Source organism: Neomonachus schauinslandi, chromosome 3 (genome assembly GCF_002201575.2).
Source record: "Neomonachus schauinslandi chromosome 3, ASM220157v2, whole genome shotgun sequence".
Classification (NCBI taxonomy): Eukaryota; Metazoa; Chordata; class Mammalia; order Carnivora; family Phocidae; genus Neomonachus; species Neomonachus schauinslandi.
Genome location: NC_058405.1, coordinates 130008249 through 130025704, shown reverse-complemented (window position 1 = coordinate 130025704; position 17456 = coordinate 130008249). Strand labels below are relative to the sequence as shown.

The 17456-nt window shown below is 41.2% G+C and overlaps 1 protein-coding gene across 1 annotated transcript in view; it reads left to right on the top strand.

Annotated features, from left to right (window-relative positions):
• The window catches only part of STK39 (serine/threonine kinase 39), a 310033-nt gene that overhangs the window by 236974 nt on the left and 55603 nt on the right, over positions 1-17456 (top strand). Inside the window, exons 15-16 of the mRNA XM_021702774.1 lie at positions 7410-7462; positions 11674-11742. Of these exons, the coding sequence (XP_021558449.1) occupies positions 7410-7462; positions 11674-11742 (122 nt within the window). The remainder of the gene's footprint in view (positions 1-7409; positions 7463-11673; positions 11743-17456) is intronic.

The window sequence follows — 17456 nt, the reverse complement described above, 5'->3', positions numbered from 1 at the left end:
CTTGCTCTACCCCCCCGATTTGAGACATCTTAAGGAGGTATGACCCACAAGTCGTGGTAGCTGGCTGTCACCACCATTTGCTGCCAGAGGGAGCAGAGAGAGAGGAGCAAATTTGAGAGGAAAAGCGATGCGTTCCATTTTGCATATGCTGGGTTTTTCGATGTCTGCACAGTGCATGGAGAGATGCCGTGTAGACAGTTGATAATGGGTTTAAAGCTCTGGGGAAGTATCTGGGTTTGAGTTATGCATTTGGAATTACTCACCCAGAAAGAGAAGGAGAAGGGAAAATGGTGGGGGCAGAACATTCACGCTAAAGGGACAGGCAGACAGCAGTGTTTGGGCACACAAAGAAAGGGCAGTCAGGGAACTGGGGGGATGGTGTCTCAGAGGCCAAGCAGAGGCACTTGACAAAAGCCAGACTTGTAAAATTTTCATTCATTCATTCATTCATTCATTCATTCATTCATTCATTCATTCATTCATCTGTGCATTCCCAAGGCACTGTGCTGGGTGCTGAGGGGAAGAGCCATGAACAAGGCAAGCTGAAGGTCTTTGCTCTTTTGGCAACTTCATGTCTAGTAGATGAGGTGGACATTAAGGTACTGGCATTACATTTGTACAGAATGTGAAGCACTGAGTACAGGACTAAAGGTGAGGAGAGCACGCTGGAAAGGGGCCTACCCTCATCTGGCTACCTTTACCCTTCTTTCCTGGTCTCCCCCAGAAGAGCACGGTTGGAGTCAGTCAAGTGGGAGGGAGAGTGAGAGTGGAGATTTCCTAGCAGTGAGGGAAGCTAGCCCCCCAACTAGGTGCAGCCCCCCGGAGAGCTTCTCTTTTCTCTCCCCACCTGTTTCCCTCTGTACCAGGCCTGTCCCACCAGCACACAAATGTTGTTTTTCTCCCATCTTAAAAAGTCCTCTCTACTCCACCCCCCACTATAGCTATTTCTCCACCCCCTTACAGCTAAACTCCTCAAAAGAACTGCCCTTGACTGTAATCCCTTTCCTCCCCATCTCCTGAGCCCACCACAGTCAGGCCTTTGACCTCCCCGCTCTGCTCACCCTGTGCCTTTGCAAAGCTGGATCTGGGGAAGGAGGGCAGGCTGGAGACAGCAACAAGGTGAGCAAGGGTCAGCGTTGGGACAGTTAAAGGTGGGGAGACAGGTCGAAGCAGGTCTTGGGGGGCTCATGCTAAGGATTTTACATTTTGTTTTAAGAATACAGGGGGAGGCGCCAGGGTGGCTCAGTCAGTTAAGCATCTGACTGTTGATTTCAGCTCAGGTCTTGATCTCAGGGTCATGAGTTCAAGCCCTGTGTGGAGCTCCATGCTGGGTGAGGAGCCTACTTTAAAAAAAAAAAAAAATATGGGGAAGAAAAGGGAGTCTTTCAGCAAGGGAGTGGCATGGTCAGATTTCCAGATAACAAGCTGCCTGGCTCCTGTGCAGATCATGAGCTTGAATGTGGAGAGACCAATTAGGAGCATGTACAGACTCAGGGCAGAGCTCACAGTGGCTCAGGTAAGGGTTGTGCACTGGAGAAGACAATGGGTAACATGCATTCAGTTCTAGATTTAGTGCAGATCTGCTAATGAGATGTAGGATTTTGGATATGTCTTTTATCCTTTCTGAGCCTCCGTTTCCTTGTCTATAAAATAATAGGGGATAAGAGCCATACCCACGTCGAGGGTTGTTTTGAGCATGGCATGAGATAACATCAGTGAAGCACCAAGCACATACTGGCAGGCAGTAAATGCCATTAATTATTATTTTCCCCATCTCACAGTTGAAGAAACAGAGGACAGATGCCAAACAAGTAGCAAGTGGACTTGAATATAGACCTCTGTCCCCACAGCTCCGTTACCTCCTCAGTCTGCGCCAGGCTCTCTGCTGGTGGGGAGAGAGATGCCCAGCAAGCTTAGTGGGAGCCATAGTCCTTTTCTGTCCTAAGCCTGTGGGAAGAGACTTCAGTTCAGTGCCAAGAGCAGGAAAGAAGCAAGCTGAACTAAAAATGAAGTCCTGATTCTTAGCCGGTTTGAAAGTCTCTTTCCTGTTCCCAATAGGGGGAAACATTCCAGGAGGGTATGAGTGGGAGTCCCTCTGGACTTCCTTGGACACCGGCAGCTTCATTGTGACCTGAAATCTTAGTTTCAAATAAGGGAAATGAGGGCTGTCTGCCGCTTAGGAGGGAGGGGCCGCGTCTGGACACCTAGAAAACACCGTACCTGCCAGTGTTGCCCCAACTGTGTCCTTCAGCCTCAGAGCTTGGGGAAATGGTTGGCACTCAGCCTCACTGCAGAGCATCCCTGTGGTGGAGGGTACACAGTGCCAATGGCACTTACGGTTGCCCATGCCCTTGGACAACCAGTGGTCTCTGGGCTTCTAAGCATTTTGATCACATCTGGTTCTTGGGGGATGTGTGCCTTTTTTGGTGTGGGCTAAAAGACATGAATGTGAAGCTAAGGAATGCACATAGTCCTGAGCTGGCATTTTGGCTTTGGAGCCCTCCAGGAGCAATAACTCCATCAGACTGTTCTGACGTGGTACGTTAAGAAGTGCAAAAAATGATACATCCTAGAAAATGCGGACTCCAACTGCGCAGGCCCGCTGCACCTCCATCACCAGGAACGCTTGCGTGCTCACTCACGTGATGGTCATCCCCACCCTCCGAGCCAGCTGCTTCATTCGAGGGTTCACTGTGTCCCTTGCAGGTGAATTGAATGAGCAAGAAGGAAGACTTTAAACATGACAATCTGGGCGCCTGGGTGGCTCAGTTGGTTTAGCGACTGCCTTCAGCTCAGGTCATGATCCCAGGGTCCTGGGATCGAGCCCCGCATCGGGCTCCCTGCTCTGCGGGGAGCCTGCTTCTCCCTCTCCCACTCCCCCTTCTTGTGTTCCCTCTCTCGCTGTGTCTCTCCCTGTCAAATAAATAAAAATCTTAAAAAAAAAAAAATAAACATGACAATCTGTATCTCTGGATTTGTCACTTTGAATGAACATAGCAAATATATATATATGTATATTTATAATATATAGCATATGTATTTTACATATAACCTGTATATTTATATATAATATATAGCATATGTATTTTACGTATAACCTATATATTTATATGTATCTCAAGCGCGTGTGTGTGTGTGTTTTTAAATGTGATTGAGCCCAAATTCCTGTCTGGCTTAACCAGCTGGTGCTGAGCAGTGGTTGCCCTTTTTAAATGGGGAAGAAACTTTCCAGCCGGCAGAACACATCTCCCTGATTTTTTTTTTTACTGTACTTCCTGCTTTATTCATTGAAAGTTCCTGCAATGGTGCTTGTAAATTGCTTGTGAGAGTATAAATTGGTACAACTTAAATGAAGGGGAATTTGACAATATCTATAAAATTGCAAATGCATTTATCCTTTAACCAAGCAACTTGCTTCTAGAAATTTATTTTCATACTCATGTATTTGCAAAATGACATAAGAACAAGGTTATTCATTGAGCATTGTTTATAATAGTGAAAGACCAGAAACATTCTGTTCATAGAATGGGAACTGGTTCAAGAAAGGATTAGCACAGGCAACGGAATACTATGTAGCTATAAAAAAAAAAAAAAAGAATGAGAAAGCTCTCTATGAACCAATAGGGAGAAATTCCAAGGTATTTTATTAAAAGAAAAGGCAAGGTGCAGAACAATGGATATAGTATGCTACATTTGTATTAAACAGGCAAGAAGGAACTATTTGTGTGTATTTGCTGATATATGCATGAAACATCTTGGGAAGATGTACAAAAAGCCTATATCATTGAGGGAGACCAGGTAGTTGAGTGACAAGACTAGGAGGCCTAGGTTTTACAGAATACCCTATTGTATCTTTTGGGTTTTAAACCATGTGATGGTGTCACCTATTTTAAAAAATAAATATTCTGCCTGAGCCCTGCAGACATTTGCCTTTGTGATGTAATATATACCTACAATGAGAAGGGTTTGTGCTTATCAAACCTAGGAGTATGTTTTTTTGTTGGGGTGAGTTGTTGTTGTTGTTGTTATTTTGAGGATTAAAGGTTTTTTTTTTTTTTTTTAAAGGATTTTATTTATTTATTTTAGAGAGATACAGAGTGTGAACCAGGGCGGGAGGGGGTGGGATGGTGCAGAGGGAGAGGGAGAGAGAATAGCAAGCAGATTCTGCACTGGGTACAGAGCCCAACTCAGGCTTGATCCCAGGACCTGAGATCATGACCTGAACCGAAACCAAGAATGGGATGCTCAACCGACTGAGCCACCCAGGCACTCCAGGATTAACAGGGTTTTTGATAAGAGTTATCAAAGGTAGCCCAGGTCTTAAAGGTGTTACTCTCAAGTTTTAAACATTTCCTTTATAAAGTTGCACAGACTTAGTTTCTGGCCTTAAATCATACCTATTTTCAGCTTCTTTGAAATCAAGAATATCCTGTGCCATATCAATTAAAGTAAATGTACTTTCAATTAAAGGTGTTAAATAGGAGTCTGAAAAGATTAATTCTTTATAAAAGGATGACCTTCAGTAGTTAGATCCAATTAGGCATTTTTCCAACTATATTTCAACCTGATGAGACAAGTCTGCTATTCACAATCAATCACTGTGATCTTTTCAAAGGCAAGTATTTTAGGTTCAGAGTCATAAAAGAATGACTTGATTAGGCAACCTCTGTAACTTGAGCCATAGTTGATGTAGAGATTATGGGTATTGGATATTACTTCTGTGGTATTAATATTGAAAGAATCAGGATGTGCATGATGATATTCCAGGTAGAGTTCTTATACCTCTCTTCTTATGGCCTTAGTAGGACAAACTAATTTAGACAAGACTGACCAAAAGAAAGAGAGGGAAAGAACAATGACCTAAATTAGCATCAAATCAAATTCCTTTTCCTTTTTTCCTCCTTCTGTCATTTCATTATTAAATACACTATAAATGCTTGCTTTCCTAGTGATCATTTTTTTTTTCTTACTGGACTGTTTTAGTTCTAATTCAACCTTTGTTGATACATAGCACATAAAACTGATGCTATTAAATAAAAGAATGCTTGCTGATCTTTTTATGGTAATGTGAAAAATCTCGAGGAATATTGTTTTTCTCAAAAGTGAAAGGAATTGCGCTTTTCTGTGTTTGCATTAGGCATTTCCAGTGTAGAATTTTGGTCCTCACTCTGCCACTCAATTTGTAAACTTGGAAAGGCCATTGAATGTGCTCATCTAAAAAAATGGAAAACAAGTAGTACCTACTTGGCGTATCTCAAAGATTGATTGCTGGAATCAAATGAGATTTGATTCATGAGATTTGATATCAGTGTTTCTCAAGGTGTGGTCCTATGATCCTTGGGGGGGGGTCTTTGAGTCCCTTTTGGGGAGCCCATGAAGTCAAACTATTTTTATAAATTATGTGCCTTTTTCATTCTCATTATTTCAACATTTAGAGTAGAATTTTCCAGCGGCTGGCAACATGATATGTGATATTGCAGCAGACTGAATATAAAAGCAAAAATAAGAATCCATCTATCTTAAGCCAGACATTATAGAGGTTTACCAAAAAAAAAAAAAGTTTGAGAACTGCTGATGTATATGAAAGCACCATGTAAATGTGTGGTGACATTGGTAGATAAACAAGGCCACAGGCACAAAGCCCTTCTGTTGTAGGCACTGATTGTTCATGTCCTGCCCCATCTCCAGGACGGAGTCACTTAGTCTGGGGTCCAAGATCTCTGAACCATCTTCAGTTGTCTGCAATTTCATGTGTTGGTCCTATGTCTACTTTTTTAGCGTGAGAGTCCACAATTTTCAGTCCTCGGTCCTGAAAAGAAGATGTTAAAAGAAGCACAGCTTTAGCCGTTGCCAATATCCCCTCCGCCCCCCCCGCCCGGCCCCCTGTCCCATTCTAACTCTGAGAGGAATAATGACAGGTGGGGATACCTGGGAAAAGATACACGGTTGTTTAAGGCTCTTATGACTGTGGCCTGGGCTTGGGCATCTCTTGGATTCTTGACCCTTACTTCTCTGCTTGTGGAAAAGTGCAGACTTAGGCCAGCTTCTCTAGGGAGAAGGGCTTTCTCTAAGTCGGAACCTTGCCTTTGTCATTTTTCTGGGCTTCCTGCATTTAGTGTGGTAGGATATCATAAGACCTGAAGAACCAAGCTCAGGCTGGGGACCAAGAAGGGCCCAGAGACTGGTGGCATCATGATGTGGGCACTGTACATGGAGACCAGGAGATATTACTCAGGGTTTTTAGAGTCCTAAACTGGAGAACTAAACAGGATTTGATCAGACTCTCCTGGCACTAGAAGGAGGCTGTTTGGGATGGGTATTCAGGCCATCTCTCTCTCTGTCTTGGACCCTTGGCAGCTGAGCAAATAGTTGAGTGTTTGTAGAAATTATTATTTCCTGTTTCCTACTGCAATTTCTTATGGTATTTTTATTAACTTTAATTGTAGCATCTGTTGAGAGTTACTCATAATATTTTAGTGTTCTTATGAGAATTTAAAACCATTCTAATTATAGCTCACTGCCCTATATTATTTCTTGAAATTAATGTGAACGGAAAACTCCTATCTTAGGTATTTACTTATTCCATATTACCCTAGTGTCAGTTTTTGGATTGAATATACATATATATGTATATATTACAGTTTTATGTAAGCATTTTGTATTTACTTTTAAAAAGTTTATTCAATGGATAATTTCACAACATTCAGGGATTCCCCCTCTAGGTAGATAAATTTTTTTTAAAGATTTTATACTTGACAGAGCACAAGCGGGGGAGCAGCAGGCAGAGGGTGAGGGAGAAGCAGGCTCCCTGCTGAGCGGGGAGCCCAGTGCGGGCTCAGTCCCAGGACCCTGGGATCATGACCTGAGCCGAAGGCAGACGCTCAACCGTCTGAGCCACCCAGGCGCCCCATAGATAAAATTTTTAATAACAAACTACATATCCTTTTGTGGGCATTTTGTTGCATGGTGTAACGCACAGTATTGTCATAAACTTTACCACCGAGACTATCTTTCCTGAGTGTTTCACTTTGAAAAATAATTGATGAAATACTATTTTCAGGAAAGATATGAAAAATGTATCAAATATTATTTATCCTAGACTAAAATCTGAAATTTCTGATTATGGAATTATATTTAAGGTTATTGATTTAGTGTAGATTTTATGAAAGAACATTTTATTTTTGGAATTTTGTGAAATAACATGTTTATATAAGGTAAATTCAATCAGTTAAAAATCTCCCTTTATTATTGTCATAACCATCTCTTGTTTTTGAGGAAGTAGTCAGAGGTAACCCAAAACTGTAAATGCTGTCTGCGTGTTAGTAGCGTCTTGTAAAAATTGGAATACATTTAGTTTGATTCAACTGTGCTTCATTGGATTTTAATGTGCTTTGTGTTATGTATTTCAGAAACTCCAGAAAGGAACTTAATGACATACGGTTTGAGTTTACTCCAGGAAGAGGTAAGTTTTAATTGAAATTATTATTTTATTGCTGCAAAGAGCATTGAAGAACTTGATTACAAGTGTGTGGTGATAATTTGCTATTCAAAACTGCTTTCTCTAAAAATGAAGAAAGGAGGATGGAGGGAAGGGAGGAAGAGTGGAAGGATTTGCAATAATTGCGGGGAATCCAAACTGGACCAGTACTGACTACATGAATTCCTGTGACATGTTGCACGTTAATATACACATACAAATGAAATATGTTAGCTTGACCATGAAAAGAAATACTGGTGTGGTGACGCAGGGCCTACAGGACCCTGTGATGAGTGTACTGAGTAGCACAGAGCAGTTCTAGGGAGAGGTGAGCAACAAATAAGATGTCACACAAGAAAGTGCTATACTTTACCTCTCTACTCTCATCCATAGAGCTTGGTAGGAATGATGTCATTCTCACAGCTTCAAGGCTAGACTGCTTGCCTTCCTGGATCCCGGTTGCCTGGAGTTCATGGAAGCATGTCTCATTTCTTGGTATCTTTAGCACTTGACTGAGTGCCTGCTATGCAGGAGAATATCAAGTAATTTTGGTTACTTAATGGATAAGTAACATATATGAACAGCCTTTGGAAACCACAAGATTAGTAGTTACGCAAAAATCGCTATTTCTACTCTTTATAACCAGAACAACCCAAAAAAGGTGAAAATCAGATGCTAATGCTGAGACTTAATCGTTCTCCCTGACCTCTGGTTTCAGATTTTTGAGTACATGAAAGCAGCCTCACTATCTATATTGAAAATCTTCTAAAATGCATGATATTATTAAAATACATTAGGCTCATACATTTGAGTATGTTAATATACATTAAGCTAATAACACTCTAATTATTTCATGTATTAGAGCTCCATGTAAATTTTGATTTGATTAAATAAATCATAGTTGCTAAAATTTTGAAAATCTGAAACTTCAAGGTGTGATATTTGGTCGAGGGGTTACCTGCTTTGACCTCCCTGCTGTTAGAAATGTAAGAAGACACAAACTCAGATGTGTACAGGAACCAGAGGAAACGGTGGGGACTCCAGGAAACCAGACAGTTCTGTCTGCTCACGTTCAGTCTTTTAAAAAAAACAACACTGCTGGCCAAACAGAACACGTTCCTGGGCCCAAAGTGGGCGTAGACTCGCTGGCCCTGATGTCTAGTCCCCGGTCAGCATAAAGACTTAATGATTCCCAATATATTTGAATTAAAGTAACATATGAAGTACTTGTTACAAAATATAGGCAAATAAGGCCCTGATAAATTTGCTAATTGATCTTTCTTTCTGGGAACATCCATCTTGGGCAGTTTTGAGTCAGTCTATGAAATCATACAGCACCAGTTTCTATTATCCAAAAGCTCTCTATTTTGTCATAATATAAGAATATTGACCAGCCAATAGTTATGATAAAAATCTAGGAATTATACCCCTCTTTACTGTCCCCCACTCCCACACCTCTCTCCCTCAAGGACTTCTCCCTTGTGGTTTTGTAAAGTGCAAACCTAAAAGTAAAGTGACTGCTGTGGTTTTTTAAAAAAGTAAAAAAAAAAAAAAAATCTAGTAATTATATAATAAATGTTTCAAATACAGTGACTAAAAGAACAAATTCTTCTCTCAAGGGTTTTTTCCCCGTCTAATGATCTAAAACTGACAGTGGCAGTAAAAATTAATTTGAATTTCCAGAGATAACAAAGAAATGAATTTCCCAGTTGAGGATTTTGGGGGAGAAAATGGCCCTCTCGGCATCACCTGGCCCTTTGCGCTGGCTTTGGCAGCCTCGTTCGCCGTCGTGGGTCGAGTCTGCTTTTGTTTCCCAGATGGAAGCCGCAGCGTCGGCCTTCCCTGGGCCGTGAGCACCGGCCGTTAGTAACGGAACCACCACGGCTATATCGCCATCCCTCTGTGGCTGCCGATGCTGTCTGCACTGTGCGCGCATGTGCATTGTGTCTGCGCTGTACGCGCTCAGAAACGTGTCGTACGGCATAGGGCGTGTAACACAAACAGAGCAGATACTCTCTGTCTTCGCTTGAGAGCAAGCCCTTTGCATTTATGATGTTGCTGTATATTCTGGAAACCAGAGCATATATGATTATTTATGATGATTTAACCCTGTTTACACATTAGGAACATTAAGCAGCTTACAGAAAAATGTTACCAATTACCTCCCAGTTTCTGTTCTAAACTATTACTGATACATTACTTACATGCATACAGATTAACTGGTTAATGGTACACAAACATGGAATATTTCTCTTTTGGGCCAGAAATGGCCAGCATGGCCCTTGTGCTGTTTGAATGAAACTCATGGGGGTATTCAGGAGTCCTGAGAATAACCAGAGATGCTGTAAACTTTAATCACTGGGAACGTCCTTTGCTTTGGTACTGTTTTAGTGCTAGCCCGCAATGTGGCTTTGCTTGATTAGTCCATTTTCAACTACGTTCTGTGAGTGTAGATCCTTACTCAGGTGTAAGATCTTATTGATACTTTAGAGGTGGTGGTAACACATCCAGATGCTTTAATAGATGATCAGTCCATAGAAATGCAATCACTGCCTGCTGTGTGCCCTGTGCCTACTAGGTAGACACCTTAATTCAATACGCTTTTTGTAGTGAAGTTTCTGGTGGCATCCAGGAGGATGACATTGTGAGCCTAGAATGTTCCAGTCGACTTCATGAAGCTACATCGCATGCAGAGTAGAGCCTCTGACCCTAGATACCATGCTATGGGATCATTTTATCCCTGAGAGAGTTTTATAAGGTGTTTTTTGTACTTCTAATAGTAAGGACAAGCCCCCAACATAAGCCCACCTTGTATGGAATCTCATAGTTGAGAAAGATACCTTTTTCTTTTCCATTTCCTTCATGTTATTCCACATCATTCATGATAAAATGGGATGAGTAAAATGATGGAATACCACAACGTCTCTGGACGTACAACAAGTATACAGTGGCTGTCAAATTTTTTATTGGAGATCCTGGAAATTGGGCCGTGTATGAAAGGGAGAAAGAGAGTGCGCTAGAGCATGAGGTACATTTCAGATGATCCTTGGCTGAGCATCATCATCACGGCTACCACTGATGGAGTGATTACTATGTGTCAGACACTGGGCTAAGCACATTAAAGCCCACAAATGTGAAAGATAATTTTACCATCAGCGACCCGCTCACATGAGCACTCACGCACGCGCGCGCACACTCTGAGGGCAGCCTTAGGCATAGCAAACTGCAGTTCAATTTAGATGCTTGTTTGATTCAGCAGCAATATGTTGAGGTGCTAACTGACTTTGGAAGACACTCAAGGCAAACCTTCTAGGTTATTACCAGCTGCTGAGCCAGTTGTAGTTCTGAACATTTGTGATAATGTCAGAAGGCCGTGGGGACCATGTCCTTTCCCTTGTAGAAACATAGGGGTTCATAATGGTGCTTTTGAGCACATGGCCATTTATCACTTTCTCTTTACAAAGTCTTCGAACAAACTTCTCACTTATTACCATGTTCATTCACAACCCTTCAATTAAGTGATTTTGGTTATATTCACTTGCTACAGCCTGTTCAGTCCCATCTTTATGAGATTTCTAACTCCTGTCACTTCTCATTGAGAAACTACATTCTTTTATCCAGCCACATTTTCTAAGAGAATGAATCTGTTGCTATCAAATGATCAATGTCATGTTAAAGGAGTTTCTTAATAGCATAAATTTAAATAGCTCATCTTAATAGTCCAACAAGCTCAAAGGCTGTTTGTACCAAATATAAGGTTGTGTCAAGTGCTGCCTGTTCAACCTTTGCCATAAATTCTGACTCAGTAGCTACTAATGATAGAAAAGGATTGATGATGGATGGAATTGACCTTGGCAAGAAAAAAAAGCAGTGTCACTGGGACCCGTTACGAGCTAACTTACAGAGGTACATTTGAGGATTAAGTCAGGTGGTAGCCAAAGGGCAAATGTTTTTTGGTTCACCAAAAATGAAATCATAATTTCATAGAACCTCTGTTGAATAAACACCAAGATGCAAATTGTATATGGCAAAATATATTTCACATTGCCTCTGATCTTTCCTTCTGATAGAATCTGAATTGTTGAATTAAAACACACGTGGGTGATTTTTTAAATGAAAAATATCTTTTACATTGTACTGGGTTGTTGATTTTTATTTTATGGTTACTAATACATATTCATTTCACATTTGGACAGATACGGCAGATGGCGTATCTCAGGAGCTCTTCTCTGCTGGCTTGGTTGATGGTCATGATGTAGTTATAGGTAAATCATTTTTTAGTATACAGCATCATTTTGTTGATCTATCAAATGGAAATGCATTTAGAAGCAAAAGTTTTCATAAAGGAATAATTTACTCTGGATTTTTGAAAAAATTCTTGAATTCTTTTATGTGGAAGAAGTATATGTGAGTCATATTTAATTTTCTTTTTTAAAAAGCTCTTAATGTAATTCTTTCCCATTTAATAAGAACCTCACTTATTAGAAATATAACAAAGAGCCTAGAAGACCCAAATGTCCACAACATAGCAAAAATAGGAGACTATAAATTCCATGCACAAAGTATAGGAACCTCTGAGGTCGTTTGTCAGAGTTTCTCTGTTCTTTCTTTGGGCACAGTTCTGATGAACTTAGATATTAATTTCCCCAGCCATTAACAAGATTCATCACAGAGTCTTAAGGTTGGATGGGACTTAGAGATCACTCAGGCCAGTTCTTTCACTGTATGGATAGGGACACGAATTCCTAAAGGGGTTCCGTGGGTTGTCTGTCCGGGGCCATGCGGCTGGGTTGGGACAGAGGCGCTTCACTTTGGGCACAGGGCTCTAATTCTACTGCTTTGAGAATGCATAGATAGCTGCATGGAGTTGGGGGAGCCTGCTAGATACAGACTTGCTGTCAGGAGCAGGACATGACTGGCCGCCTCCCCAAAGGGCACGGGAGGCAGAGAAGCTATAAGAGGCAGATGCCATCATCTGAGAAAAAGTGTAGCCTGGTTCCAATAGGGTGAGGGTGAGAAGCTCCACACTCCTCAGATAATCCTAAGTTTGTGAAGATTTTATAATGTAGTCCATTGCTGGGTAATCATATTGATGACCCTAAGTAATTAAGATTAGTTAATGTTATTAATGTTAACTGACATTAATTATATTGTTAATACTTACCAGGGTAATTAGGGTACTATGTATCATGATAAAACTTTCTTTAAAAATAAATTAAAACTGATGCTTAAATGACTTGGGCGCCTTAAATGTGTTTTAACTTAAAAAAAAAATATCACTTGCTCAAAATAAATCCTTTCCCCAATAATGCTGAAGTTTGTGACTGAGGGAGCTTTAGGTGGCTATGCTTACCCATCAGAGTAATCTGTTCCTATAAATTCTATAATGTAGGTCATTATAAAGTGGAATTATTTTAGGGAGTAACTGAGGTTTTAGTGGGAGATTAGGATTCTGAATAAAGTATCTAATATGTTATTGGTCTACAAACGATATGTCATAAATGTGAAGATACCTTTATAAATAGAAATAACTAAGCTCTTTTTTTCCTTTTAATTGTATATGGTATACATATTGATTTCACAAGGAAGCTCTGATTCCTCTGCCAAGTGATGCATGTATAGAGAGATAAAGACATATTTTAAAGGAAAAGTGTATGTATATGTCCATATATATAGATGTGTGTGTATTTCCTTGTGTATTCTGTCTCTTGCACGTTCCTTTAAAATCTTGTGAGGTCTCATGGCCAGCTGGATTCTTACCAAAATGTTCAGCCCAAATTTGAGGGGGAGCTTGAGCAATGAGGGCAGCTCAGCTTTGGTGTCTACTGTAAATTCCATCTCAGAATTCTTTCTGTTAACAGTTCCTCGATATACGTAGATACTCTTATTCTTATTAGAAAAAGTGAGCCCACACCTCCGTGTCGTACTTGACCTGACAAAATCAGGAGACAAGTTAATGGCTTGATCAAGATTCCTTGTAAGGTGTGTTTTCTTTAAGAAGAACTATGGTCCATACACGAAGCAGCCTCAGTTAAAAATAAATGAAGATAATAACTTAAAAAAAAAAAACCCTTCTTTTAAACACTGACTAATCAATGTCCATTATTGGGCAAGAAGTTAAGGACGAAATAGTCTTTTGAGTTGAGTTGATCCTGGCAGGTGGTAGGGACCATGAAGAGTAAGAGAGATTTATGGAAAGATACTAGGTCACATCTTTTTGTAAGCATGGGCTGGCTTCATGCCTTCAGTCAAATTTAGTGTACTTTTTTTTTTTATTTTTGCCCCAGGCTCAGCTGAATCTAAACTAAAAGATTTTTGGTTGTTGAGTTTTTTAAAGGTGGAAATTAGGGCATAATTCCTGTACAACTTACTGTGTTTGAAATACAGTATCAGAAAGCTATTTTTTTCATACTTATTCTGCCAAAAATGTTTGATTTTGCCTTTGTTTCCCTCCCCCCCTTGGAGCTAAAGTGTAGGGTATTGGAATCAGACCAAGCATATACAATTCCTCCTTCTCTGATAGCACTAAAAACGCATTACAGGGATACGACACCCAAGAGTTACAGTGTTTGCATATTTCATCTGATTATCTCATCAATCCCGTAAGGTAGAAAGGACAGGTCGTTTTTAATCCATATTTAATGGATGTAAAGGGGAGGTCAAAAGAAATTTCTGGGATGTTGTAACTTGTCATGGTCTTTGAACCTGGCTCTTACGACTCCAAGCCCAGAGCCTAACCCTGACCCTCCCTGTACAATCAGTTCAGTATCTTCAGCCTTGAAAAGTAGATCCAGATCCTTTTAAATGATGGGTTTTGTGTCTCCTGGGGGTGGGACGTGGATAGCATATCCTTACTTGTTTTTCATACATCAGTAGATGACTTATATTTTAATTGCAGGCTGTCTGACAGATAAGTGTGTAATTCTGTCTCCCTCCAACCTGTCCCAGCATTTCCCTGCCCTCTCCGTTATCCTGTTTCCTTCTTTACATTTTTATTTCTCGCATCTTACAGGAATCCCTCTCTTTGCCCCACTGCCCACTACAGCTGTTTCTCCACCCCCTTATAGCTAAACTCCTCAAAAGGATTTACCCCTGACTATAATCCCTTTCCTCCCTCTGTCTCCTGAACCCATTGCAGTCGGGCCTTTGACCCCCCCCCCCCCCCACTCCGCTCACCCTGCGCCTTTGCAAAGCAGCCCTGGGAAAGGCGCGCCCCTCCTCCCTCCGGCACAGGGTGTGTCGGGGGTGGGGGGCCGGGTGCCGGGGGGCCAGAGGGAGGATCCGTGGTCTGTGAATGACTGCTGGTCACGGTCCCGGTTCCTCAACCCGGTGCTTCATTCTCAGTCCTCCCCGCTACATGGCACATCAGCAGCGCTGGGCAGAGTTGACCGTGCCTTCCTCCATGAGAACTTTTTCCTTTTGTTAAGATTCCATTCTTGGTTCTCCTACCTTATTGGTGTTTCCTTCTCAGTCTTTTTCACTGGCTGCTCCTCATCCCTCTGACCTATAAATATTAACATGCTCTAGGACTCTTAGGTTGGATGTGCTCTCTTTTCTATAGTAATTACTCCCTTGGTGATCTCCTCTAGTTTCATGGTATTAATGTTTTCATTTTCAGATTCCCAAATGTGTATCTCCAGCTGTCCTTCACAGGCCCTGGCAAGCACTCATCTACTTTCTGACTCCACAGATTTGCATATTCCAGTCATTTCATATAAATGGAATCACACTACGTGTGGCCTTTTGTATCTGGCTTACTTTGTCAGACATCTGGCTACTGTGATGGGTACGGGCTGAATGAAGGCAAAGACAGAAGCAGGGAGACCAGCAGAGAGATGAATGCAGTAATTCAAGTGAGAGATGAGAGAGGTTTGAAACAGGATGGGAAGCAAGATGGGAATAACAGTCGTATCTTGAGTACATGTGGGTAGACTGGATGGCAGGTAGGAGAAAGAAGAGTCAAGGACAAGGCGGGTTTTTGGCTGGAGCACCTGAATGGAGCTGACATCAACCCAGGGAGCAGGGCCAGGGGAAGTGGGAGGAAATGGCAGGGGCTGGATTCTGATGTTAAGTAAACCTGGGATGCTACCAGCTTTCCATGGGAAGATGCCACAAAGGAAGCTGGACAGGAGTCTGGAATTCAAAGGAGAGGTCTGAGCTGGAGATACACATATATTTTTTTTCCTTTAAGTGGAGTTTAGAACCAGCAGTTGGAATTTCTGTTTCCTGAGAAGGGGGCTGTGTTTCCACATTCATTTATACAGTTTCCTTTGGTGGAGTTTGAGCCTGGCTGACTCGTTATTACTGCACTGGATGCTGATATTAGCTATTCAGATTGTCAGGGCTCTCTCGACAGACTTTTGGGCAGACTGTTTATGGCCCTGGAGTGCTCTTTCCTGCATGCAAGAATCCTGTTCACAACCTGTGTGCCCTTCAAGAATGTACCATAAATGTCACCTCCACGAAGGCTCTCTGCTGCTTGCCTCCTCCGTAACCGATTCGGGAGGACAGCTCTTCCTTGTCGTGAACGCCGGAGACCTGTATTGTACCACATTTAGGGACATGTGGCTTTCATCCTACTGTACTTCCTGGTGCCCGCTTTCTCTTTGTCTGGAGGTTGAGAGTCGCTTTAGGGCAAGGCGTGTCTTCTATTTTATCGAATCTCTGCCATTCTTGCCAAAGGTAGGCACTTAGTAAATATGGCTGTGGATAAATGAATACACTTAATTCCATTTGGCAAACCTAATGCTGGAATAGCCCCTGGATTGATAATTTGAACAATACAAATATTATTGTACCTTCTCAAAATTGAAGAGTGATTCACCATAATTGATGCTTTCCTATCTCTCTGTCCCCTTCACCTTTTTCCCTTTCATAAGACTTGACTTCTCATGTGACTTTTGAATCTTGGGAAAGAAATACGGTTGGTCTAGAGGGGCTTTTTTCTTGTACTTGTTGAAGCCTCAGTGTTTGTCTCAAAGCATGCACTCTGAGATGTCCATATCACTCTTATCTTAGGTGCTTATTAAAAATGTGCAGTTCTCACTTCCAGTCTAGAGCCACAGAATCTGGAATCTTGGGCTTATGAGTGTAGAAATTTGCATTTTTAACAAGCATCCCAGGCAATTCCTATATGCAGTAGAATCTCATGGCTGCTTCTTTGATTTCTGCTTGTAGTAACCTTAGGAGACTGTTTTGGCTTATTGCATCATCTGTATTTTTTTTTTAGTCTCACTGATTTTTCTGCCTTATTTGATTCTCTTCTACCTTTTAAGAGTCTGCTTTAAAACTGTGCCAGTTACCTTTTTAAAATTGAGTGTGTATAAATGATATAGATGTGTGGAGACACCTCATTGGTGTAAATTTTTACCATAATGAATCAGTACAGTTTTTATTAAAACTGCCACTCAGGATGCACTAGATCCTTCTGGGGGCCTTCAGCTTTTATACTTCTAGATAATGGCAAGGTATCTTTAGGCTCCAAAGTGGGCAAGCAACAGAAGCTTTGCTTATTCGTGAGCATGTAGTTGGGTGTGTGAAGTGCTTTGGTTCCCCAGCTATAGCCAGGGATAGTACAGTCTGTTGTGAGTGATCTGGGATTTCTTGAGCAGCAGTATGCTTTTACAATGAAAGTCTTGGGAAAGCGTGAACATATTCTCTTATATTCAGTTCAGTGATTATGCTGTGATGTTTACTGATGTTGAAATTCAGTAAAGGAAAACTTCCATTAAAAAATATTGTCTCTATTATACAACTGGCCTATGATTTTAAAGTGGTGACAGATAATAAAAAAGGAAGAAAACTCCTTAAGCCCTTTCTGGGTTTTAGCCCGGCTTGGGGTTATTTGAATGATGTCAATAAATACAGTTGAGTGATTCCTGATTAAAGTTGTCTGTATGTTAAGTTTAATAGTCTAGGGAATTAAGGACTGTAGGGGGCTTGGGAGAACTATACTGATTGCTTTCCTTATATATATTTA